Source organism: Medicago truncatula, chromosome 5 (genome assembly GCF_003473485.1).
Source record: "Medicago truncatula cultivar Jemalong A17 chromosome 5, MtrunA17r5.0-ANR, whole genome shotgun sequence".
NCBI lineage: Eukaryota > Viridiplantae > Streptophyta > Magnoliopsida > Fabales > Fabaceae > Medicago > Medicago truncatula.
In genome coordinates, this window is record NC_053046.1 from 32,522,883 (window position 1) to 32,549,231 (window position 26,349).

Sequence of the window (26,349 nt, forward strand, 5' to 3'; positions counted from 1 at the left end):
GGGCTACGCGCAGCCCACCAGCCCGCCAAAAATTTAAGTGGGTTATTTTTTATTATTTTTTTGTTGGTCTGTGTTTGTTACATGGTGACTGCAAGCATTTTCAATTCGATTGTTTGTAGTTTGTGGAACAAGCATTTTCACTAGACAAGAGGTCATCAAAGCATAATGTAGGAATTTCATTTCAAATATATAGGTAAAAGTAGTTTCATGACAAAACGAAAATTACAACATTAGTTTTGTTGCTTGAACGGACAAGCACTTTGCTTAGAATGGGTTTTGATTCTATGCAGTGAACAAAGGTCCATTTTGCTTCAAAATGAGAGTCTGATCGCCTCTTGCTTCCGGGCTATTTTGTTATCTCTTGCTTTTAAAAAAAAAACTAAAAAATGTTATTATGTTCATAATGAAATGAAAGAGAAAAAAAAAAAAACGGGCCAGGGCTGGCCCGTTAGCCCGGGAGCCCGTATAGGGCCGGGCTCGGGCCCTATTTTTCCAGCCCATATTTAAACCGGGTTTTTTAGCCCGGCTCTAAAAAGTCTGTTGCCCGATCGGGCCGGGCCGCCCGTTTTGACAACTCTAGTGCTAAACCCTATCTTTTAGAGTATATTTTTGTTTTTCTTATAAATGACGTGTAGATCTTATCTCCTTAGCGGTTTTGGTAAATGCAAAAAAGTATATAGTGCTAATTAGGAATTTTTATCACCGAAAAGACAAAAACTAATTAGGATATTCAAATATAATTAATAGCGCAGTCAATATGATTTCCTAAGAAAAATCAATATTATATAATATAAGTAAACTATATCTACATTTTTTTATCACAAAAAAAAAAAATCTATTAAGAGATATTGGCAAATTAAAAAAAAAATGGTGCTATTTTGGAAATTCAGAAATAACAAATAAACAAGAGGATCTCCTTGCGTTTGGAAATTCAGAAATAACAAATAAGCAAGAGGATCTCCTTGCGTTAAACCTCTCCAAATACAATTTTTTTTTCCATTGGGCTTCAATTAACAAGATTCAATATATTACCGCCAAACATACAAGTTTTCATCCAAACTTTCCACTTGGCACAAAAATGATACCTCACAATCATATACTCTATAAAGCTTAAATCAATGGAAGTATAAGTCTTCTCAAAATCCACCTTTAACACCAAGATATATGACCTTTTTTCTTAGCTAAATCCACAACATGATACCATCAATTAGATTACAACCTTTTAGAAAAGTCGATTAAGACGAAGAGATAAGAGAATTCATAACGCTGGATACCTTGTCGCCAACATCTTAGCTAATTTAAAGACACCCTAATAAGGAAATTGGTCTAAAATCCTTTCACTCAAAATTGTTGCGACAAAGTAAGAAAGCGAACCATTTGGCACACACTTATTACCATAAAATTGATCAAACATAATATTAACTTTTTCTTTCAAAAGAAACCAAAATTTCTTCACAAAAGCAAGATTGAAACCGTCCGGTCCCAGGATTTTGTTACCACACAATCCTTCAACACCAACTGAATTTCAGACATAAGAAAATGGCTCCACTAATTTACTCATTTCCTTTTAGGAAAGATGAAGAAACTCTACCGCATCCAACTTATCAATTATGTTCTATTATAATGATGAATTAGTGATAACACGTAAAATGCACTATTATTTTGACTCGACTTTTTCATATTTTGATTTTGATTTTATAGTTTGTTGCAATGTTATGCTGGTGTCTATTTCAGGTATTTGTTGGTTAAAGGTCGCCGCGGGTCAAAATGATGAAATACAATGAAAAAAGGAAAAAGTTGAAAAAAAAAGGAAAAAAGTTGTAAAGTCAACAAGTCAAAGCCTGAACAATTCTTTGCCCACTTTTAGAAGCAGTTACCTCCACTTCCTTCATTTTCTCCACTGCTTGGGATGTGATCAGAAGCACTCAGAGCATATTTTTTGCCTATAAATAAACTTAAAAACTCAGTTGAAGGCACCAAGCTTTTTAAAGAGATATTTAGTGACTTAGAATCTGATTATATTCTAAGTTTTAAGTGCTGATTTGCGATTTGCAGATTACAATTTTCAGTTGCTTTTCTTTTCATTCCCAAACATTTATGCCACCGTGGAATATTAATACTTTTAGTACCTTTGTTTTATTTCATTCAAGTTCTACTCTTGTTATTATTTGTTGTTGCTACTTTAATTCCAATCGATTACTTTATTACGGCTGATATACACTTGTGCTGCTGCGGTTTATATTAGTTTCGATTTCTTGTTATTAATTTATTTTCACTTGCTGTGTTGCTGTTCCTGTTGCCGTGATTAACAAAGGCTGCACGTTTCAATTCCAATTGATGACTGTTACTGTTCTCCGCTGCCGTTTTCGAATTCATTCTCTGCTGCTATACGTGAATGCTATTCCATTCCATTCAATCACCCATTTGCATCAGCTGCTATTTTTCTTTTGATTTAAAGTTTCCATCGAATTGCAGGTTCTATCTATTTGTTTCTAATTATTCAATTTATTCTTGTTTCTCTTTTTCAAGTATGATGCAAAACATGAACAATTGTTTATTTACTATCATTATTATGTTTGACTAGATTTCTTTAGAGTCAGGAGTATGATAAGCGTCGTACCAACGGTACTCCGTTAAATTGTATGATTATAAGTTGTAGCGTGAATTAAGTCTGGAAATTCTGATTTTTAAGGATAAATATTTACGGCGAAAGCTGAAATAAAGTGATATAGGTTTCATGTCGAAAGAGTGAAACTTGTATCTAACCTTAGAAATTTCAGAAATGAATTTTGAAATACAGCGAAAGTGTTTTCTTTAATTGATTTAGAAATTACTAATTTTCAAAAAGGTATTTTAAACTTGTAGTGGCATGCGCGAAAGCGGGCGTCTGTGAGTTTAAAATACGGTAACGGGCGCGCGAAAGCCGACGCTACCTTTAAATTTTTTTCTACCAAGAATAAACTTTTTGGGCGTAAATTGATTATTTTTCAAAAAGAAGGTGGAGCAAGGAAGAAGTTTCTTTTTGATTCCATTTTATAGGGTGGTTTTTTACGTAGTAAATTCACAGATCCCTTAAGAAAATAAGCTCTGCTATCAATTTGTTGGTTTTAAAGGGATATGAGAGAAAAAAATTTATGAAAATGATATATTTGTAGACAAAAATATGTTTATAACATCAAGCACACCATTACAAACACTTCAGTGCTTTATAAATAGAGCTGAAACATAACTTAAAACAAAAAGAAACTCCCTAAAATTATTGTCTTCAAAACAAAACATAATTGAAAAACAACTCACTAATATCTCATAAAAAAACTTAATAATATCATAACTGCAAATACTAAAGAATACTAAGGCAATTTCTACAAAGTGTCGGTTAGTATAAAAGATAAGTAAATGTTGACCTCGTTGATGATAATGACATTCTTCTTTATTGCTTATTGCAAAGGAACACACTATCATTGATCAAGCACATACTATTGATCCAAACATAACAGTACAAAATCTCACTATTTCTAAAGTTTTGATTATAAAATGACAGAGTTAGGACATTTTAAATGTCAAATTCACGTACACAAATTAGAAATCATTTTCACATAGAGTAGAAATCTATATTGAAGATGAACCTATAATTAACCACCTTTACCAAGAATAAAAAATGAATAAATATTTAAGCACCTTTACCAAGAGTATTTCTTCAACATACACACAAGAATCCACTAGATCACGACATTGGAAATCAATGTAAATTTATAATACTAGTAAAACAGCTAAATATATAACTACACATTCCCTCAAAAAAAAAGAAAAAAAAAAGCTAAATAACTACACATGAAAAGCACGGTTTGAGGAAAACCCAACTGGTCATACAGACAATAAAATCAATAAACCATAAAAAAGCTACTCATAATGTTTATTAAATAGAATTAGTATCGATCAATATTTGTTAAGATCAACCTCTAATTACAACGTCTTATTGATCACTTCAATTCTTTGTTAAACATAAGCCACATAGAAAGCGAAGTTTGTGATAAGTAACATTTAAGCTATTAGTATGTAAATGCAGATATATTGAAGCTATTAGATTGTTATTAGATTAGAGTATCTACAAAATTTATTAGTATAATCTAAACAATTCAATAAGATTATATCCAATAATAAAATATACAATGTATTATTCTTCCACCCCAATTATAGTTCACCATCAAATATCAAATGACTAGCGAAAAGTAATTGAGCGTTTACATTTGGGAGAAATCATTGGACACGAGTTTAATTCTTCTTCTAATGCATCTTGAATTGGAAGATGCATTTTGTATTTGGTAAAATTATGATCTACAATGCAGATCTCAATGACCTCTAAATGTGGCGCATTTTGTAAAATATATGTTGCAAATCGTAGTTCTTCTACAATGCCTTGGAAAATTAAAGTACATGTTCTGAGGTGAGAAGAAATGCACTTAGGAACATCATTTAGGTAGTTCCAGTTTTTGCACAAATCTTGGTTGCTTCTGTCGTTTATCCACTGCAAAACATATGGCAAAATAAGATTTACGAAACATAAGCAAAGAAAATAACCTAAAAGAAACATTCCACAAACATAAGTAACCTGTTCAATAGTAATATCTTGAAGATTGTGGCAATTTTGAAGCACTTCCATTACATTGTCCCAATGATAAAATTCATACAAGTATAATTCAAGCTGGATTAAGTTTTGAAATAAAAGTAAGTTTCTGCAATAGCAATTAATATCTGTGTCAAAAAGCTCGTAAGACACCTACAAAAACAAGTCACAACATAAGAATGAAATTGAATGTCAGCATCAAGTAACATTAAGAATTTCAAAGTAATCACAGCGATTACATAAGTAGCTTACCTTGATTGTTAAAGTCTTGACATTAGAAATTGCTCTAAAAGGAACATCCATTAGAAATCCATTTATTTCGGCTTTGATCAACTTGGATAGGATTTTATACGCTCCTGGACTAACTGTATCACCCTGATCTCCTTCATTGTAATAAATGTCAGCAATCAGATCTTCCAAAATGGGACAACCGTAAACAAGTTTGTCGAAGTTCTTCTTATTTTTGAAATGAACATCATTCAAATGAAGGGTCTTAAGCGAGGGAAGATTGACAGAGATATTGCCAGGGAATTCAAGATACACCAATTCGAGAATAACAAGTGTTGAAAATCTGAAAATACCTAGCCCCAAGGGAATCAGGTGAAATGGACTACATATCTCGATATGCTCCACAGGATGCTGATTTGCCCTTTCGATCCAACCTTCAAGATTGTAATCCTCCCAATGGTCCGATCTGCATCACAATTTCAACGTTTTTATGAGTGGGTGGGAGAGTAAAACTTTGTCAACGGAACGGTGAAAGCGAAGGAAAGAATTTGTGTCAGCAACGGCTTCATCGTCTAAGTCGAGAGATGTGAGTGATCGGTAGAGTGGGTGCCACCTTTTGGAGAGAATTGTTGTGGAAAAAGCAAGTTTTGTGGGGAGAAGTGAGAGAATATGAGATAAGATCTCATCAGGTAAGCTACTTATAATATCAATGGGTGCTGAATTCGCCATTGTTTTGCAAAGCTTACTGCTTGTTGATTTTGTTTCAGTGAGATTGAGACTGCAATCTGGGGTATATATTGTGTTTGTGGCAAGTTGTTTCGGACAAATCCAGCTATTATTAAGTGGTTTTGTGTTAGTGGCAAAGTTGTTTTGGACAATCCAGGGGCTATCAAGTGGTATTGTGTTTGCAGTTAAACCCTAAATGTTAGAGTCTATCTTTTTTTCTTTCTTTCTAAATGATGTGTAGAGCTTATCTCTTGAGAGGTATTAGGAAATTAAAAAAAATAGTGAATAGTGCTAATTAGGAAATTCAATTATAGTAATTCATTATGATATGATATATGGGAAAAGTATTCTATATCTATATTATTATTTTTTAAGACATGCAAAGTTTATCTTTTGATTGGTTCCTATAATACCTCCAACTTAGATATAGGCTTATGTTACCCAACTGATGTACTGTCATGTATATGTAATTTCGTCAGAGATGACATAAACTACGTTTGTCTCCTTCAAAAAAATATGCCATCAACCAACCAAAAGATAAACTTTGCATGTCTTAAAAAGTAATAATATAGATATAGAATACTTTTCCCATATATCATATCATAATGAATTACTATAATTGAATTTTTTAATGGGAATTTCTATGGTACACTCACAATTTTGAGTGTACCGGTACTCTTGTTTCACAAAATATATAAATTAAAGATCACTTTAATGAAATAAAAAGGTATTTGTCAATATTTATATTTTAGAAAACATCATTTCATAAGAAAAACCATCATTTCATTGTTTATAAGGATCATATTACAAAATTTACATTTTGTCATAAAAAAATAATCAATATTCATTATTATGAGTAATAAAAATTCTTCAAAATTAAATTTTATTTCGTCGAAGCTTTTGGTATATAAAATTTAATTATCTTAGTTGTCAATGATAGAAAATAGTTATTTTTCTTCAAAAAAACAACTCATTTATTATTAATTTTACGACTTGATGTACCGATACATCCAAATTTATTGGGTGTACCATAGAATTTGCCATTAAAATGATGCATGTGGAATTATCGGCAATGTGGGTTCCATTAAGAAAAAATAAATTCCATTTAAAAAATGATAGTACATTACATAGCATGTTATAAAATAGATCTATCTTTGCTAAAGGTGAATGATCACATCACCTTCCTGTAAAAACCCGTTTTTCGTTAGGATTATTTATTTATTTATTATATATGTTTAAATTGCTTGTTTGTGTGTTTGAATTGGGATTAGTAGATTATAAGATAAGAAGTGTATTTTAGTCATTTTAGGACTAAAGGTATTTTGGTCATTTGATAAGTGAGGGTATTTTGGTAATCTTAAATTGAAGGGTATTTTAATAATTTTGGTATGATGAATTATTTTAGTGGAGTTAGTAGTAATTTAGAGTAATTAATTAAGATGGTGGTGTACGAGTATTTAATTGGAGAGTTTAATGAAGTAATTGAGTAGCAACATTTTAATGAGTGGAGAAAAGTTATTAGGTCCATTATGAAGAGGGGAACATAAGAAAATTGATGTTGACACGTCATAAAAGACTAGAAAACACCAGAAAAAGACCCAGATGCCCTGACGACAGTTAAGTGATGCGCAAAGAAGCGGCGGTAGTTAACTACCACTGAATCCATCAACAGTTAACTACCGATACTATCTTGCTACAAATTCAGATATAACTCACCTTTCCTTACCTCTCGTCCATTATCAAATCTATCTCAAAATCTATACCAAAATCACCCAACCTCTCACTTTTTTAAAATTCATCCAAATTTTATTCAACAAAATCACAAATAAGTTATCATAGTACTATTGTTTTTTTTTTTATTTTTTTTTTATAATTTTAGTTTTAAGTTAATTTAAATTTTGTTGTTTTTCTAATTTTAGTTTTTGAGTAGATTTACAAGTAAGATGCATGATGATTCATTTTTAGAGTAGATGTAAGTTAATTAATTTTTGTTAAAATGTTTGTATGTTTATGTTATAGATTTACAAGTAAGATATATGACGAAATCAATCAAGGACCTTCAGTATGCACGTCCCGATTATTTGCAGACCGAAAAGGTAATGTTGACAGACGATGACTGCTTGAAGAGCTTGTTCTCCAAACATTATCGTGAACACATGTTCCCAATAATTAAGATTGAAGCTACGTTGCTGAGATGACCTGAAGACGTATTCTCAGCAGTTTGATTTTTCCAGATGATTGTGTTTAGTTAGTGACTTTATTTTGTTGGAATTTAAGTTTAATTCTTGAAGTGTCCTATACTGAATGTAGCGATTTGCAGGCCTCTTTGAAATGTCAAAAGATTAGGAGAACACAACATGTTTTCTATCGAATAAGCTATATAGGTTACCACATCGAATTCCTTTTGTATAGGATGAGTGTCACAAAAAAGAATGCACATCTAATAGGTTTTTTTGAATTTGATCGTGCTCCTTTGTCAATTGAAACTTGTCAGTTGGGAGGGCAATAAGATTAAACTAAAAGCAACCTCTTGGAATGCATTCCTTTCCGATTACTCATCTTATATGAGTTAATTCGATGTGAAAACCTATAAAGTTGATTCGGTAGAATACATGTTGCCCTCTTCATTCTTTTGACTTTTCAAAGGGCGCTGCAAATCACTACACTAAGTATAAGACAGTTCAATGCCAACATTTTTAGTAAACTTCCCACAATAAAACTTAAACCCAACATCATTATGATACAACATATTTTTAGGGAGAATGTAGTGTAACGAAGATGAAATTTAAACTAAATAAAATTGTGTATTTTTTTAATCGATTTTGTGTATTTGTGCAACTATATTCGAATTATTCAATATGCAACTTTAAACGAATTTCTTCAATACACAACTTTATTCGAATTTATTCAATATGCAACTTTAATCGATTTTATTCAATACGCAACTTTAATCGAATTTATTTAATACAAAAATTTATTCGAATTTATTCAATACACAACTTTAATAGAATTTATTCAATTAATACACAACTTTAATCGAATTTATTCACGGAACTTTATTCAAAGTACTAAAATGTAAACCAAAATGCACCAAAATGCGCAACATATAAAAAAACGTTAAAAAAATATCCAAAAAAAACCCAGACAATACAAGCCATTACATTTAATCAGCTTCTTAGTCTCATAAGTCAATTGGGTTGTCCTCCACAGTCCCTAGGGCACGTGCTTTTGGTTGAGGACCAAAATAGCATGTCCTTCCACTCCTCCTCAGCCTGATTGTACAACGACATCTTCAAATTGCTTTTCTTAACGGAACCATCGCATTCGAGTCTGCCATGTCACAATTGATTTTGCTTTCTTCTTTTCACCCTCTTTTTTTTAATTGACCAGCATCGCCCTGTGTTTGAGACATATCTACACAATGCAAATATCAGATCAAAACTTACTCTAATCCAAAAAAAATCACCATTGCCACCTAACAATTTTTACAATTTCTAGCAATACCTAACAATTTCTAACAATTCCTAACATTTTCTAACACAATTCATTCAAATCTACTCCAGTCAACATCTAAAAAATCAATCAAATCATAAACATCTATCATCATAAAATTAAAAATAAATAATCAACAAAACCTAATTATGTGACAATTTATCCAAAAAAAAAAGGCAATAGGATAATAAGCACTTGATTCATTTTGTATTTGTAATTATCGTTGAATGGTTTTAGCTTCGACAAAATCGCACCTAAGGCTCCTATAACCGCAACAATGGAGTTTTGGAAATTCCTATGTCTGTTATGTTCTTATAACAAGCATCGACAGTTAACTGCCGAGGAAACTTCGGTAGTTATCTGCAGCCGGTTCATTGCATCGGCAATTAACTGCTGCCAGGGTATTTGCGTATTTTACTTGTGTTTTTCATGCTTTTAAGAAGTGTGAACAACAATTTTCAAATCCCTAACCCTCTTTGTTCCAACCTTAGATCGCATTTTTAAGTGATGACCACTTTTCTGCAATACCATATATATATATATATATATATATATATGGGGTTTGCTACAATAGATCCACCTCTTTTTGTTAAGGTCCATTTTAGCATCATACACCTTTTCATTTGGACTAAAAACACATTTTTTTTTGCTTTTTGAAATAATAAAAACTAAAGGATAAATATCTATGAATTGAAAAAATCTACCCTTTACATATGTTTATCCATTTGTGATTGAATTTGTTCTTCGCCATAATTACGACAACACTCTTTGGCCAACATTTCCTTCTCTAATCTATCAATCTTCTATCTTTTTGCTAAAACACACCTTAAGGTGAATGTTGCTAAAACACACCTTCTAAAATATAAGTGGGTGTATGTTAGCAACTCTTATAGGCATTTGCTAGGATACACCCACTTATTTTTTAGAAGGTGTGTTTTAGCAAGTTATAACTAAAAAGTAGTTAAATACACCTTAAGATGTAGCTTGCTAAAACACTCTCACATAAAAACTAGTGGATGTGTTCTAGCAATAATTAGGGAACCCAAAAAGTTTTGCTCCCCAAAAGATGATCCCCACACTCTTCTTCCCATTGATTTAAAACAAACATCCTATCCAACCTATTGACACGCGTGCCAAATCCCCCCCCCCCCCCCCCCCCCCAGGACATTTTAAATGTCAACCTTTACCAAGAATCTTTCTTCAACATTTACACGGGACATGTAAGTTATATATAACACACAAGAATATGTTATGGAACATTTTTGTCAACCGTCCTCTTAGGGATATAATTTAGCTTAGTCGAGATCAAGGAGCTCAACTACTTAAGAATTAGTTTCATTCGAAATTCGACTCGAGTATGAAATTATTATTTTTATTCATCAATTTCTACCCGCTTAAAGTTCACAAACAAATCGGTTTAGCTCGTCTACTCGAATAACATAATTAAAAAGTAATTATTTTATTAAACAAGTAAACTTTTTTATTAATTTTTAAATATTGAGCTAAAATAAAATTTAGCAGAAGCTTATATTGTTTGAAGGATACATCAATACAAAGCTCATACTTGCATAAATATTTAGATAAATATAGAAAATAAAAAATATAGCAAACAACAAAATAGAATATTACAGAAAAGAACGTTAAAATCGGTACATATTATAAGATGAAAAAATCTAACCTAATTTCACATTTAGCATTGAGAATATCCTTAAAAAACTATTCCATTTCCAAACTCATATATACACATATTAATCCACACACATACTTATTTATGCATATAATCAAACTAACACTACAAGAAAATATAAAGATGTGCTAGGATACCTATGCTAGAGAATGTAATGGTAGCAAATATCAAAATAATTAGCTACCCTTTTACTGAAATTAGTTTAATTTGTTTTTTTTTTTTTTATATATTTAAATAATTTTATATCAAAATCTTTATTTTTGAAAAACAAAAAAACATGCAGAATACGCGTCGCGATCTCCACCGTAATACCACCCTAGCACCGATCTCCACCACATCTCTAATCTACTCTGTTCTCGTCGATCTACACCATCATGGTTGAGAATCTCAGAATTCACGCAAATCTGATGAGTTTATCGATCTGTGTTTTCCTCTCATTTCCAATTCACGCAAATTGATCTCTCTCTCCTATACAATCAATTTTAGGATCTGTGATTATTCGGTAAGAACCCTAATTTTTGCACTTTAACCTCAATTTCATTTCTATGTGACTTTCTTTGAATGCTTCATTTATAACCTAGCTTGTAGTCAAATTGATTTGAATTACATTCAATTTCAATGAAAGTGTGTTTGTTTGTGTAAGTGAAATATTAACTACTGCTATTGAATTTTAGTACAACATAATACGGGATTCTGGAACCGTTTCTGCTAATCTGACACGAGATTCAATCAAGAAGATAACTCCAGCTTTAGGCCAAAAAAGTTTATATTGTCGACAATGTGATAAGATTTTTTGCATGTTTTTGGTCGGTTAAAGTATTTTCCCCTTTCCTTAATTTTTTTCAAAAAAAAAAAAAATGTGTACTAATCTTTCTTATGTTGTACAGGTTATTTTGAAGGAGAACACTCTAGTTAGGGCTAAAGTTTTACGAGAAGTGAGTCTGTTACCTTTAAGTTTTCTGTTTTGTATTGAATTGCATGAATTAGTCTTGTGCATATAATGAATTTCAATATAAACTAGTAAGCATGATAATGGTGTCCTGCTTTTTTTCTTTTGGTACTTCATACAAATGTAAACTAGTGATCTTGTGAAATTATACACAATAGTAAAAAAAAAAAAAACAGCAAATATAAAAAGTTTGGACGAAAACTTTCAAATTGCTAGGATCTAGTTGCAAATTAATTAAATCATAGCTATAGATTTGTTGTGGATTTTCTACGATAAGTTTTAGTCGTGTCGCTATGGATTTGTTGCACTTTAGCTATGACAAGTCTTAGTTATGTTGCTATGGATTTACTGCGAAATTGCTCAGATATGTCATAGTTATGTTGCTATGGAAAATACATTTTCAATACTTACTTGCTGTAGATTACCTAAATATTTGCTTGGAATTTAATTCTTTTTTCTACGGATTTACTAAGAAATATTTTCCCAGCAAATTTGTCTCTCAATCCATGCTATGGCCGAATCAGTAGGTATTCTGTAGCATTTCTCTAGCTAAACTCGTTTGCTAGGAATTAGCTGCGAATTAGCTGCGAAAATGGGTGTAGCAGATCAAATATTTTCTTGTAGTGCAACTCATGAACCAAATGAGCTGAACTATATATAGTCCAAGTTCAACTCATTCATTTAAAAAACTTAGATTTCAACTGATTAATTCATGAAACAAGTTCAATTATGATTTAAGTGCCAGTCGAGTTCTGAATATAATATTCGAGTAGTCTTCTATAGAAACCGTAAGATCAAGACAGTGGAAATCAATGAGAATTTATAATAGTGGTAAACATCTAAATGTCTAAACATCCAAATCATGAATATTTGTTCATACAAAGAAAGACACGAATAAAATTGAAGTTTGCATGCTGGAAACTATAGAAGAGAAAATTAATAATCCATTAACAAGCTACTTAAATGGATTTCAAATAGAACTAGTATTAATCAATATTTGTTAGCATTCTCATCTTATATGTGGCATATATATCCATGTTTTGTTCATTGATGAAGTTATACAAAAATCATAAGCTACATAGCAATCGAATTTTTTTATAAGTGATATTTGAAAAATGTAAAATGATGTAACAGCTCTAACAAAACATTAACTTTTTCGGAAAGCTGCATTTTTCTATTCATATTTCTTTACCACTCGATAAACGGAAAACTTGCAAATTAGTTTAAGTTTGATTCAAAGATTAAAGTCAGATCTAATGTTAACTACAAAAGAATATTGGATATCAAAGAGATCAAGCTCGCCTTTAAGGAGAAAGAGATAATACTTATAGAGAGTACAAAACCGAAGAGAGATTCGTTTTACGCCTTGAATGATATTAGCATCATCTTTTAGGAAGAAGTTAGAGATGAATTAGTATCTAAATGAAGATATATAGTAGCTAATAGATATTTATTTCCTTGGAGTATCTACTAAATTTATTAGTATAATCTAAACGATTCAATAAGATAATATCAAATAATAGAATATACAGTGCATTGTTTTTCTCCTCCAATGACAGTTCACCATCAAGTTATATCATAATAAAATCGTCACTCAAGTTAATTTGTTCGAGGAGACAATACTATGTCCTTGAGACTATAAAAATCTAATTGAATGTTTATAGTATCAAAAAACAAGTTATAGTATAAAAAATGAAATCGAACTCCCGTGAGCTAAATATAACCAACAATTGCTCCACCAAGAAATCGAACTCATGTTATTTCCTTTGTCCAGAAAATTATTAGAAATTATCAATTGAATATGATGAAATAAGATTTGGTTTTAAAGTTCCAATTTGCTGACATTTTTTATATCAAATGCAATAATTGATGTTGGTATTTATACCTTTGCATCATAAATTTTGGGTGCACCCATTTTCGCATTGTTACTACCAGCTGCCAAATATTAGTAACATATACCTTCTTAAATATGTACGTAAAAAATATATGAATTTAAACTTAAGTTTTTATTCAGAGTTGAATTTCGGTTTAAAATCTATGAACTATCAAATTTGACAATCTGTATCTTCCCCCATTTCTTGATGGTCCCAACTTTCAACCATTTTGATAGGATGGTATTATGTTGCAATATATCTCTTTTGATATGTACTCTTGTTGAATTTGTTTTTGTCTAAGTTCCAAAATGTCGTTTTTATCTTTTAATCAATTTGAAGCTCTTGGATGCGACATTTACATTTTTCTACTTTGATATTAATGAAGTTATTCTATTCATTTTCTTGTGATAAAATGCTAAGGAAGAGAATACAACTCTAAGAGATAATGTCAGCTCATGTGATTATAGACATGCACGAAGAGCCTGCAGGATTGAATCCAAGGTTACCCGAGACGATGATTTGAGATCTATGTATAATTCTGTTCCAAAAACTGCATGACGAGACTGCATGTTCCAAAAATTACACATGGAAGCTCTTGCAGTTTTTGGAACAAAAATTACAAAGAGATTCCAAATCTTCATCTCGAGTAACCTTGGATTCAATCATACAGGCTCTTCGTGCATGTCTAATCAAATAAGCAAACATTTTCTGTAAGAGTTGTATTTTCTTCCTGCACATATTAACACAATAAAATGAACAAAATAAATTCATTAATATAAGAGTAGAAAAATATAAAAGCCACTTCCAAGAGCTTCAAATGGATTAAAAGAGGAAGACGACATTATGGAACTTGGAGAAAGATTCACAAGAGTACAAAGCCAAAGAGATATTGAGAGTTAACAACCCCCTCACCTTAGATATTGAGAGCAATTCCTTCCTTAAAACAACATATGTTTAAGAAGATAGGAATCCTCTCTACTATAGCTATATCAATGTCGCCTTTGGTCTCTGGTATAAAATTACCACATATAAAAATGGTTGAAAAGATAAGACTCTCAAGAAATGGGGTCAAATCCAGATTGTCATCGCAAGCTCAAATCCAGAGTAAGAGATAAATTTGATAGCTCATAGATTTTAAACTAAAGTTTGAATTTGAATAAATACTTAAATTCATAGATTTTTATGTACATCATTAAGGGGGTATTTGATACTAATAATCAACAGTTGGTATTAACTGTACAAAAAAAGGGTGCTAGCAAAATTTATGATCAAAGATTTAAATACCAACATTAATTTCCTTCAAAAAAAAAATACCAACATCAATTATTGCAGTTCATATAAAAAATGTCAGAAAATGTGAACTGTAAAACCAAATCTTATTTCTTGATGAAATAAATTTATTGGTGGACTATATTTACCTCACAATCAAACCCCATGTAATAAATATTTTAATGAGTGGGTAGCAGAACTTGACCATGTCGACCAAACGACGGATGCGAAGGAAGGCGTCTTCATTGTTAACATATTCGTCGTCGAAGTTGAGAGTAGTGAGCGATATGCAGCATCAGGCACATCTGAATAGTTCTGGGGATGGCAAATTTATTTGCTTGGGAGAAAAGAGAGTATAAGAAACAAGGTGTCATCAAGAATGGTGCTAATAATATCAGAATTCTCGATTATGTTGTAAAGCTTATTGTGATGAGTTGGTTCGTATAAGAAGTTGATTTTGTTTTGGTGAGAGTGAGACTGCAATATGTTGTATTTATACTGTGTTTACGACAAAGTGGTTTCGACAATCCAGCGGCTATTAAGCGGTATTGTGCTAAACCCTATCTTTTAGAGTATATCTTTGTTTTTCTTATAAATGACATGTAGATCTTATCTCCTTGGCGGTATTGGGAAATGCAAAAAAGTAAATACTGCCAATTAGGAATTTTTATCACCAAAAAGACAAAAACTAATTAGGAAATTCAAATATAATTAATAGCAGTCAATATGATTTCCTAAGAAAATCATCACGAATAAATCGTCACGAATGTCCATTTGTTTGAGGGTTACAGTCCTATGTCCTTCAAACTAATTGAAAATTTACATTTGGGAGAAATGGCCAGAACTGAGTTTAATTCTTCTTCTAAAACCCGAAGTGACAATGGAACCAATTTATCAGTAATGGAGATATCCATGACCTCTAAATGTGGCGCATTATGTAAAACATATTTTGCAAATCGAAGTTCATCTACAAAGGGCTGACAGATTAAAGTACATGATCTTAGGTGAGAAGAAATGCACTTAGGAACATGACTTGGGTCTTTCCACTTTGTGACCAAATCTTGGTTACATTCATCCTCCCACTGCAAAATTATGCCAAAATAAGATTTATTAAAAACATGGGAAGAAAATAAGCTTCAAAAATTTAAAAAATATTCCACAAACACAAGAAACCTTTTCAATTGTAAGAACTTGAAGGTTAGGGCAATTTTGAAGTAGTTCAACTACACAGTCCCAGTGAGGAAAGGTATGAAAGTATAATTCAAGGTTGATTAAGTTTTGAAATACACTAAATTCTCCGGAATACAAATTGATATCTAGCACCTGCAAAAACAATTCTTTGAACATCGTCATGCTTACTTTACTCTTATTATTTATGTAATAGTAAAAATTTTGAAGCTTACCTTGAGTTTTAAAGTCTCGACATTAGTAATTGCTCCAAAAGGAAGATCCAATGGATTTATATCAGCTGTGATCAACTTGGACAAGGTTTCAAACTCTCTTCTACTAACTGTATCATCTTGAACTTGTCCTATATAATAAATGTTAGCAATCAAATCTTCCAAAATGGCACATCCATAAATAAGCTTGTTGAATTCATAGTTATTTTTGAAATGAACATCATTCAAATGAAGGGTCTTGAGTGCGGGAAGATTGAAATCGATATTACCAAGCACATGGCAATACGTCAATTTGAGAACAACAAGGTTGGGAAATATGAAAATACTAGTCGTCAATTGGATCCAACGTTCAACATTGGAGATTGAAAGAGAAATGCAAGAGATCTGAAGATTCTCCACATGATGGCGTTTTTCCCCGCTAATCAAATGTTGAACATGGAAACCATTCTCCCAATGTTTAGAACTGCATTCTAGGATAAACGTTTTGATGAGTGGGTGGTAGAATGTGACTTTGTCGACAAAACGACAAAAGCGAAGAAAGGCATCTTCGTTGTCAACAGATTCGTCGTTGAAGTTAAGAGAAGTGAGTGATTTGTAAGGTGAGGCCCACCTTTTAGAGAGAATAGTTGTGGAGATGGCAAATTTGGTTGGGAGAAAGGACATTATATGAGACAAGATATGATCAGGCATAGTGCTGATAATATCATAATTCTCCATTGTGTTGTAAAGCTTAATGTGGTGTGTTGGCTCTGAAATTGAGATTTGATTTTGTTTAGGTGAGACTGAGACTGCAGTCTTGGATATATATATTATGTTTACAACAAAGTGGTTTTGAACAATCCAGCGGCCAATAAGCGGTATTGTGTTGGAAAATTCAAAAATAAAAAATGGAGCTAATTTGGAAATTTTATCGCGAAAAAGACAAATAAACTAATTAGGAGATTCAAATATAATAGCAGTCAATATGATTTTTTTTCAAAAAATTGAATAAAATAAATATAATATCATATATTCAAGAGTATACTATATATACATCATTTTTTTTTTATCACAGAAAAAAAAAATCTACTTTTTTATATTACGTGTAGTGTTTATCTATTAAGCAGTATTAGGAAATATTGTAAAGAAAGAAAAAGAACGGTGCTAATTTGAAAATACAAATATAACAAATGAGCAAGAGGATCTTCTCTTTTTACGCCTCTCAAAAATAAAAATTTAGCGTGTTGAACTTCCATTAACAAGAATCAGTATGCTACCGCCATACACACAAGATTTCATCCAATGTTTCCACTTTGCACAAAAATGATACCTATTAAGCATATACTCTAGGAAGCTTTAATAAACGAAATCATAGGTCTTCTAGAAATCCACCTTTAACACCAAGATAGGCAACAATTTTTTTTAGCCAAATCCACAACTTCATTCACCACAAACATCCCATCAACTAGATTACAACCTTTTAGCAAAGCTGATTAACACAAATAGATAAGAGAGTTCACCACGCCGGATAACATTATCATCAACACCTTAACCAATAATTAATAAAGACACCCTAATTGCGAAATTGGTCTAAAATCCTTTAACTTAAAAAGTGGGTCCACAGAGTAAGACAACAAACATGTTAATTAGCGCACACTCATTACCATGAAATTCATCAAATACAATCCTAACTCCCTCATTCAAAAGATGCCAAAATTACTTCACAAACAACTATGTTTTCAGACATAATCTTTCACAAACAACTATGTTTTTAGACATAACAAACAACTCCACTAGTATATACTCCTTTACTATTCTAAAAGTTGAGGTAACTCGATCCATTGCATCAAACTTCAGTCTATCCCAACTATAATCCGCACCTTGCTTACTTAATTGAAATCCTTCTTCTTATAGCCTTCAAACTTCTATAGAAAAACATAGTATTCACATCCCTTTCACTAAGGAAGATTGATTTAAACATTAGAAAATCTTTCTTGTTATAGCCTTCAATCTAAGTCTTTTTTTCACACCTTCGAGCTTTTCTTTCAAAATAAATCTCATCCACCTTATTACTTTCCACCTTTTCTCCACCATTTTCTTCAAATCTTTGTTCTCAAGCCAATAATTATAAAACTTAAACGGTTTTAGACCCGCAATATATGCTCCCAGCTTTGAGAAACAAAGGAAAATGAGCTGACGCATCTTCAGGTAAAGCCTATAGAAAATAAGTCCCTCAATTTTGCGACCATAGAGATAACATTAGGGTGATTCCAAGTAAATCATGTTCCATATTGTGCTAAATCTTCCAACTCAACCTTCTTTAAATGTTCATTAAAAATGCTCATTTTTTCATGGCAATCGAGTTACTTCATCCAAATTAACCCCTCTTCTTTCATCTATCCTACACACTGCATTTAAGACCAATCTCCCAAATCTCTCTTCTAATCTCCAGAAAACTATCCCACAACCTTCTTTTAGACTCCAAGTCACATTTTGCATAGACATTTATCAAAAAACTTTTTTTGAACCCCAAACTCTAGATGTCCTACAATATATCCCTTAGTTTCTAGGAAAGTGAAGTTCACAATCGAATTTACCTTATTCCATACCGAAAAAATACAGCCACTATTACCAACTGATGGGAGCTTAAACAAATAACAATATATATCTCTCCATATTCTATAACAGTGTCTATAATGGTCTCCAATTTCATCGCTTTAATTTAGCACCAAGAAATGAACTTTGTGATGGCAAACTAGCTCTTTAATCTAGCTCAATGAAGGTTCTAATAATTATTACTCATCGTGTGTTTGCTTCCTCGCAAACTTTTTACTAAAATCTCCACCTTCCATAACCACCAATGATTCCCCATATCACATTGTAAACGACATGGCACTTCTTTTTAACTCCAAAAACATTTTTTTTTGGCCACCACCTATCTACAACTCCCCACCCCCACTTCTATTTTGAATTATTTGTGACTCTAATATTTCTTGTCCATCATCCAACAATAATAATCTTAACCAATTATCTTAATCTTCTTGGTATCCTTTGCCCCTTCCATTTATTGAAAATCCTCAATATTGTGTTGTTCAATTTTTCAAGGTAACACATACAATAAAATAATATATGTAATGGATTTTTCTTACCTATTAATTATTTACTATTTTTCTATACTTATGGCCTAAAAGAAGAAAACAAATTGATTTCCTATATTCTTTAAAACAAATTGATATCCTTTATTTGTCCTAATAAATTCTTTTTGCTTATTATTAAATAATAAATTGACCATAAAGCCCACTAAGTTAGTGATATTAAAAGTCTAAACATTTTAGCAAAATTAGTGGATATATACTAGTTTTAAGAAGTCTAATGAGGAACATTATCTTGAAAATTGTGCATTCATTAGATTAAAAATTTGAAAATTGATTTTTGTTTCATTAAACTCATCAATTATTTGTAGTTTTGTCTTCCTAAAAAGTTTTCTAATGACACTTGTTAACATAACCCTAGTTTTAATACTAGTAGAGTGTAATCCCCATGAGCTTAGCTCATTTGGTAAGGGATAATGCACAATATGTGCAGGGGCCGGGGTTCGAACCCCGGACACCCCACTTATTCATCTTTAAGGTGAATTTCTCTAGCCACTAGGCTGCTTGACCAAAAAAAAATAAAAAAATACTAGTAGAGTGTAGGTTGTTATTATTGACGGTGGTTTTGCATGTTTCTGAAACGATGTTTGGTTGTGGATTCCGGATCCAGGCGTGAGGTATATGGTTAGAGGGTCTTACTACATTCTTACTAGAGGGGTGCCCATCAGCCATAATGCCCCTTTGGTTTCTGCGGATCTTCTATGGAGGAAAGATATTCCCTTGAAGGTCTCCGTTTTTGTTTGGCGGCTCTTTTGGAATAGGTTGCATACGAAGGTAAATTTATTCTGGCGGGGTGTTATTCATAATGAGGCGCAGCTTTGTGTTAGCGGGTGTGGTTCAAATGAATCTTCTAATCATCTTTTCTTGTTATGCAACCAGTTTGGTAAGGTTTGATATCTGGTTCGTCAATGGTTGGGTGTCTATACAACATATCCTTTAACATTGGTGGATCATTTTAGTCAGTTTGGTACTTCAGCAGGTTTTTCAAAGTCGCGGTGTTCTTTTATGCATTTAATTTGCTTTGCAACTTCGTGGGTTATATGGAAGGAAAGGAACGAAAGACTTTTCCGAACCAAAGAAAACTCCTTTGTTCAGCTTTTGGAGAACATTAGGCTTCTTTCTTTTTCGTGGCATAAAGCAAAATTTGTAACTTCCTATTTTAAGTATCATGATTGGTGCCATAACCCTTTCTTATGTTTGGGTATGGGCTAATAGTTGATCTCTTTTGTGTAAACATCCTTGTAAATTTTTGCTATCTCTTTTGGCATACCTTGTGCTTGAGAGATAGTTGTTGGTTAATATATTCCATTTTGATTTTTTTTTTTAAAAAAAAAACCCTAGTTTTAATATAACAGATTTTTTAAGTACCTTTTTAATAATATTTTTTTAGTAATATCAACTGCTCCAGTTATTGTGAGACAAAAAAATATATTATTTATGCATTGTCCTTGCCAATTGAGCTCAACTTATGAGGACAAATTATTCCTTTTCTAATATAACAGTTTTTTATTTCTTTTTTTTATTATTGATTTTTTTTAATAATCTCTAATTATTTTTTTATAAGCCAAGAGTCCAGTGACATAAAAAGGAATAGAAAACAATCCAAAAGATGGAATATCCTGCAGACTCCGGTCTATGTCAGGTACTCATATATATTATTAAAAAAAGGAAAAAATAAATACAAAAAAGAACTGGGGGCATAAACCTAACACAGTCAATCCACACAAAGTGTATGTCAACCCAAACAGGTGATACAAAAATAAAAACAACACCAGTGGATGTCTAACAGGCGGTGTGTAACGCCCCAATTTTATTTAATTATTATTGATCGATTTAAAGTCTTTTTATATATGATTTTATATTATTACGTGGTGTGTTATATTTTATTATATAGTTTATTTTAATAATAATTAGATTAATAGAGAAATTAGTATTATTTTGGATTTTGGAGAATTAATTAGGATTTAATAGAATTAAGGGGGAGTTAAATGAAAATAAGGAGAGTTAAGTAATGGGAAGTTAGGAAAAGAGAAGTCAGAAGCAATTTAAGTGAAAACAGACTTTTGGGAGAAAAGGGAGAGAAAAGCAAGTAGAGCCAAGAACTGATTTTGCTGTGCATTTTTTTCTGTAAAATTAAGGTAAGGGTGAGACTATCATTCAGTGATCTTAAGTCTATAATTCTGAAATTGGATTTAACAGGTTATAGGTTGTAGTTTTAGGAATTTGAGAATTAGGTTTAGAAGTTATAATTGGTATGATTTATTCTCTTACGGTGCCATTCAACTATGTGTATATATAATGAAAACCTTTGTTAAATTAAGATGTGGCAATATAACAACTTGTTGTGCGTCAAAATTGATAACATGTTTGTAACTTTTGTGGATTTTCTCTTATTTGTTTTGAAAAGAATGTTTCGATCTGATTTGCTGGAAAAGTGAATATATGTGCCTTTATTTGTTGAACTGTAATTAGCGATTCTTGATTAGTGTGATTTCAAGCAATTATCATTCTCGTAACCAAATTATATTGGTCAATTTCTTCTATTAATTTCATATTTAGTAGTTGTTTGTTTTCTTCAAATTTTGAAACGGCATATATAATCTTTGCGATGCACGGATTTTTGAGTTAGTCTACATAGGTCCTTGAGTGTGTATGTGGTATTTTGGAGTAGGATTCAATTAGTTTTTAATATTTATGGTTTCAATTTTATATGAAGATGAATCATGAGACTATGATATTATAATAAAAAATGCTGCCCAGGAATAAAAACAGTGATACAATGTCAATGGTACGCTAGTGGAATTTACAAGAAGTAGTTTTTATTTATTTTGAAGTTAGGAATGACATAGTCCAAACCTTTATATCCTAATTTATCTATTATCTATGAACTAGTGTGAATTAATGTATTATTATAGTACCGTATGGCCTCTGTTGTGAAACAAAGAGATAATAACTTACAAGTTTGAAATAATGTGTATTTGGAAGATGAATTAATTAAAAAAACGTGTTATTCGAGGACATGATATTATGATGCAAAGTCGCTGTTGGAGTCTTAAGTTGTTAATGTTGTCTAAATTGTTGAAGTCGTAGTTGAAGTTGTTATTGATGACCTTTTTATGTAGTGTTTGTGAGAGGTGGTGTACTCTTACGCTGTCGTATTATAAGAGGTGGTGTACTCTTACGTTGGTGTTTATAAGAGGTGGTGTACTCTTACGTTGTTGTTTATAAGAGGTGGTGTACTCTTACGTGTCGTCTTTATAAGAGGTGGTGTACTCTTACGTTGTTATTTTATAAGAGGTGGTGTACTCTTACTTTATCGTTTTTCTAAGAGGTGGTGTACTCTTACTTTGTTGTTGTCTATAAGAGGTGGTGTACTCTTACCTTGTTTATGTTGATGAGTATGACGAGGTTATGATGATCTTCTATAGTGTTGAATGCGAGGTTGTTATGATATTACATGAGGTTACCTACAAGTTGTTAAATGTACTTGATGAGGGTTATGTTAAGTTGTCTTCTATTCATGAGCACTAAGGGGATGTTAAGGAGAATTATCATTGAGTGTATATGATGATGTCTATGTTGTTAATTGTAATTGATGAATTTTATGCTTATTATTATTGTTTGAGAAATCTCACCCCTTCTGCTTGGAAATGTTGCCCTTTGTATGGGTAACTTGCAGGTATTTGAAGATTAGTAGGAGTGGTGGCTCAAGTGTCTAGGGCTCTGATACGTACGGGATGGGATTTTCTTATTGTTTTTCATTCCTATGTATCAATTTTTGAATATTGCTGATGTAGCCCTATGGTTGTTGAATTTATGTTGATAAGGCTTTTATGCCAAGATTTAATTACGGAGATTTAAATAGTTGTTGTTGTTGTTTTGATGCAAATTTCCGCTGCAAAATTAATGATGATTTTGAAGGATGCTTATTAAATAGATTTTATATTCTATTTAAGAAAATTTGAAAATGGAGTGTGACATGCCCGTTTGGGAATTACTCTGATGCATGTTTATTTATTAATTAATTGATTTTGGGAAACGGGGTGTTACACGGTGTATTGACAAACCGTCAACACGGAATGAATCCAAGAACCAACAACTCCTTGCGACAACAACAAGCCTAACATCTCTATCGAGCCAAACAGTCCAACATCAAACAGACCGATGAGGATTTTGAAACCGCATCCAAGATATATAGAGTCAAACTTCGTGAAGGTGAGAGCTTCTACCGCCAACACGGAAAGCTTCACGACCATTTCTAGCCAAATCCAATAGAAATCAATTCAAATCCAATTGAAGCCAGATCGAGGGATGGTCATCAATGGGTCTGAGCACCACGAGCACCGCCAACACCGTAACACCCGCACCCACCATTCGCAGCAACAACGGACAATAAGTGCATGACCATTTCTACCCTAGAAGACCTGTTACGAAGAATGTCTATGATCTTGGAGGAGCAATACAACGTTGAGGGTACCAAACCACCGAAACAAACACACAACATCGACCCCAACAACGTTGAACAAAACAGAACCTAACCACCACGACGAAGAGAGTGATTTTATAATACCAGACCAAGATCGAAACCGGATTTTTCAGAAACCCTTTGAATCAAGAATCACCCACTTTATGAGCAGCAGCACGCGAACACAGAGAACGCTTTTAAAACGACACCGCCGAATCTATGTGGAAACAGACCGGGTTTTGAAACGCAGACGTAATGACGACGGAGAAACAACGGACCCACGCCGTTATAACACCCTACGTCAGAAGCTACAACCTCCAGAAACAACCGCCGCCGGAAGAGAAGTAATCGACCCAAGAAAGGAGATCTGCGGCGGCTCCAACGGAACAAAGGATGGTGCGGAGCAAGAACCCGTCGCACCACCACCTATCGGAGTTACATGGTGGAGAATTTGGATGAAAGGGTTAGGGGCGGCGCGATAGAGAGAGGTCAGAGAACAGAGGGCCCAAAAAATTGCTCATTTTTCTTCTTTACCTTTTTTTTTTTTTATAATTTTTTTTTATCAATTTTTAGGCACGTATCACAACATACCAATTAACCCATAAAACTAAAATCATTAAGAAATTGAACGAAAAAATTTGGTCAACATTGATTTTTATAATATCCAATACTAGCGTAATTGTCTTTCTTTTTTATTTTTTTTTACAAAAATGAACGATATTCATTCAAATTAATAGAGTACGACGATACAATACAAATTCAAAATCGTTTAAAATAAAAAACGATGAATCTGCAAACAAACTCACAACATTTATTTTAATAACATAAAATGATAGAGTACATATGGCTACAAATATTACTATGTTAAAGTCTTTGGAATGTTCTTGTCTTTAGAACTGCAACGTTGATGATGTCAAAGTCATTCATTGAATATGCACCTGTTAAAAGCTATTAATCTTTTAACCTTAATAAAATAAACACCGCACAAAGACGATAAATCTAAAACATTGTACAAAGATGAGAACAAAAAATAAAGAGTTGTATAAAGACACCAAAATCACAAAAACAAACAAAATAAGATTGAACATATCTAAAAATAACTTATTTAACTAAAAAAAAGAAAAACAATTTGGAGGGTTGATTATGGGTCAAAGTTGACCCTAAATCACCCCTGTTCGGTAGATCAAGACGAAGTAAAGTGGTGACATTGGTGATGGCTAGGGCTAGGGTTTGGAAAACATTAATATTAAGACTAAGATATTAAGAAATATATGATATGATATGCAAAGAAAGATAAAGCCGGAAGTTTAACATGTAAAGATGTATTGTTCCAACTTTCACGCGTATCTTTAGGAAACAACTGCTGATTTGATTTGATTTGCAATTACCACTTTAATTGTTCTCCAATATCTACCAAAAATATTGCACGGTCGTTCTTTCTCTAGCAACAATTTTACAGAGCCCGTGGATAGAACAGCAACTTACTTCGCTTTTGTCGCTTGGTTGACACAGTCATGCTCTCCCACCAACTCATCAGAAAGTTTCACTTCAAGTGTGGGTCTGTACATTGGGACCGTTTCAACGTAGACAGTTGGATCGAAATTGCAAAAAGGCATCCTCTAGAGAATCTCTGCATCTCTTGTTCGCGTCAGTTGATCCTCTCTGGGCGAAGTATTTTCAGTTTTCCAACCCTTGTGGTTCTCAAATTGACGAGGTTAAAGGTGGCGGGTAATATATCTGTCGATCTTCCCTCACTTAAGACCCTTTATTTGGATCAAGTTTATATCATGAATCAAGAGAATTTCAGTAAGCTTCTTTCTGGGTGTCCCATTTTAGAGGAATTGCATACTCGAATTCACTATCGCGAAGAAGACAGGGGTGTTAGTACCGATGGCTTTCAAACCTTAATTTTTATTTTTATATGAAACTTGTTTTTGATTTGGAAACTTATAATTGTAGATGAAGAAGCTTCCTCAACCAAAGAGCAATTCCTATGACATTGGCTTTCCTGTATTTCAAAACTTAGTCCACCTTCACTTCTTTTTTTCATCACTGTGATGATATAGTGGAGGTGCTCCAGTATTGCCCAAATCTTCAAACAATTTCTATTAATAAGGTTGGTGTTTTTTGGATTGATTTTGTTCATTGTCCTCTTGCTGTAAATCCTATCTCCCGAATGTAAGATGAGGTCGTTTGTCATCAATGGAAAACTGCATTTTAATATCTTTGAATTTTGGTATATATATCGTGCTTTCAGACCACATCTACTATGCCAGGTTAAGATATATGTAGCATATTGCAGTTTTGGGCATGCTCAACATTTTGGGTGGTGTTATGTAATCAAAGTAATAATTGTTTTGACGAAAAATAACAAGTAATAAAAACATTTTAAAGACTAATGTTACTCCCAGAAAGTGACATGCGATGTCACAATCTTCCATTAAAGAACATATGTTACTCCCTCAAATCAAGCTTTTGTTAGTCAATATAGTCTCTGCCATCAA

At 32.4% G+C, this 26,349-nt stretch overlaps 2 protein-coding genes across 2 annotated transcripts; both read right to left on the minus strand.

The window, feature by feature from the left end:
* Positions 1 to 4,190: 4,190 nt before the first annotated feature.
* LOC120580734 (uncharacterized) lies at positions 4,191 to 5,323 on the minus strand. Its single transcript, XM_039834878.1, has 2 exons — positions 4,877 to 5,323; positions 4,191 to 4,777 (listed from the first exon to the last, which is right to left on the minus strand). Exons 1-2 carry the CDS (start codon positions 4,925 to 4,927, stop codon positions 4,220 to 4,222), a joined length of 609 nt encoding a protein of 202 aa, XP_039690812.1. The 5' UTR covers positions 4,928 to 5,323; the 3' UTR covers positions 4,191 to 4,219.
* Positions 5,324 to 15,634: 10,311 nt separating this feature from the next.
* On the minus strand, positions 15,635 to 16,966 carry LOC120580679 (F-box/FBD/LRR-repeat protein At4g00160). The gene is made up of 3 exons (XM_039834730.1): positions 16,253 to 16,966; positions 16,023 to 16,172; positions 15,635 to 15,931 (listed from the first exon to the last, which is right to left on the minus strand). Exons 1-3 carry the CDS (start codon positions 16,964 to 16,966, stop codon positions 15,635 to 15,637), a joined length of 1,161 nt encoding a protein of 386 aa, XP_039690664.1.
* Between the last annotated feature and the right edge of the window lie 9,383 nt (positions 16,967 to 26,349).

Bases quoted from the DNA above. Each gene is read 5' to 3' on its own strand.
- LOC120580679 (XM_039834730.1), bottom strand. From the start codon at position 16,966: ATGGAGAATTATGATATTATCAGCACTATGCCTGATCATATCTTGTCT. The intron at 16,173-16,252 runs GTAAGCTTCAAA...TTGTTTTTGCAG, and splicing joins TCGAGACTTTAAAACTCAAG to GTGCTAGATATCAATTTGTA. The intron at 15,932-16,022 runs GTTTCTTGTGTT...ATAATTTTGCAG, and splicing joins AAGTTCTTACAATTGAAAAG to TGGGAGGATGAATGTAACCA.
- LOC120580734 (XM_039834878.1), bottom strand. From the start codon at position 4,927: ATGGATGTTCCTTTTAGAGCAATTTCTAATGTCAAGACTTTAACAATC. The intron at 4,778-4,876 runs GTAAGCTACTTA...TTGTTTTTGTAG, and splicing joins TCAAGACTTTAACAATCAAG to GTGTCTTACGAGCTTTTTGA.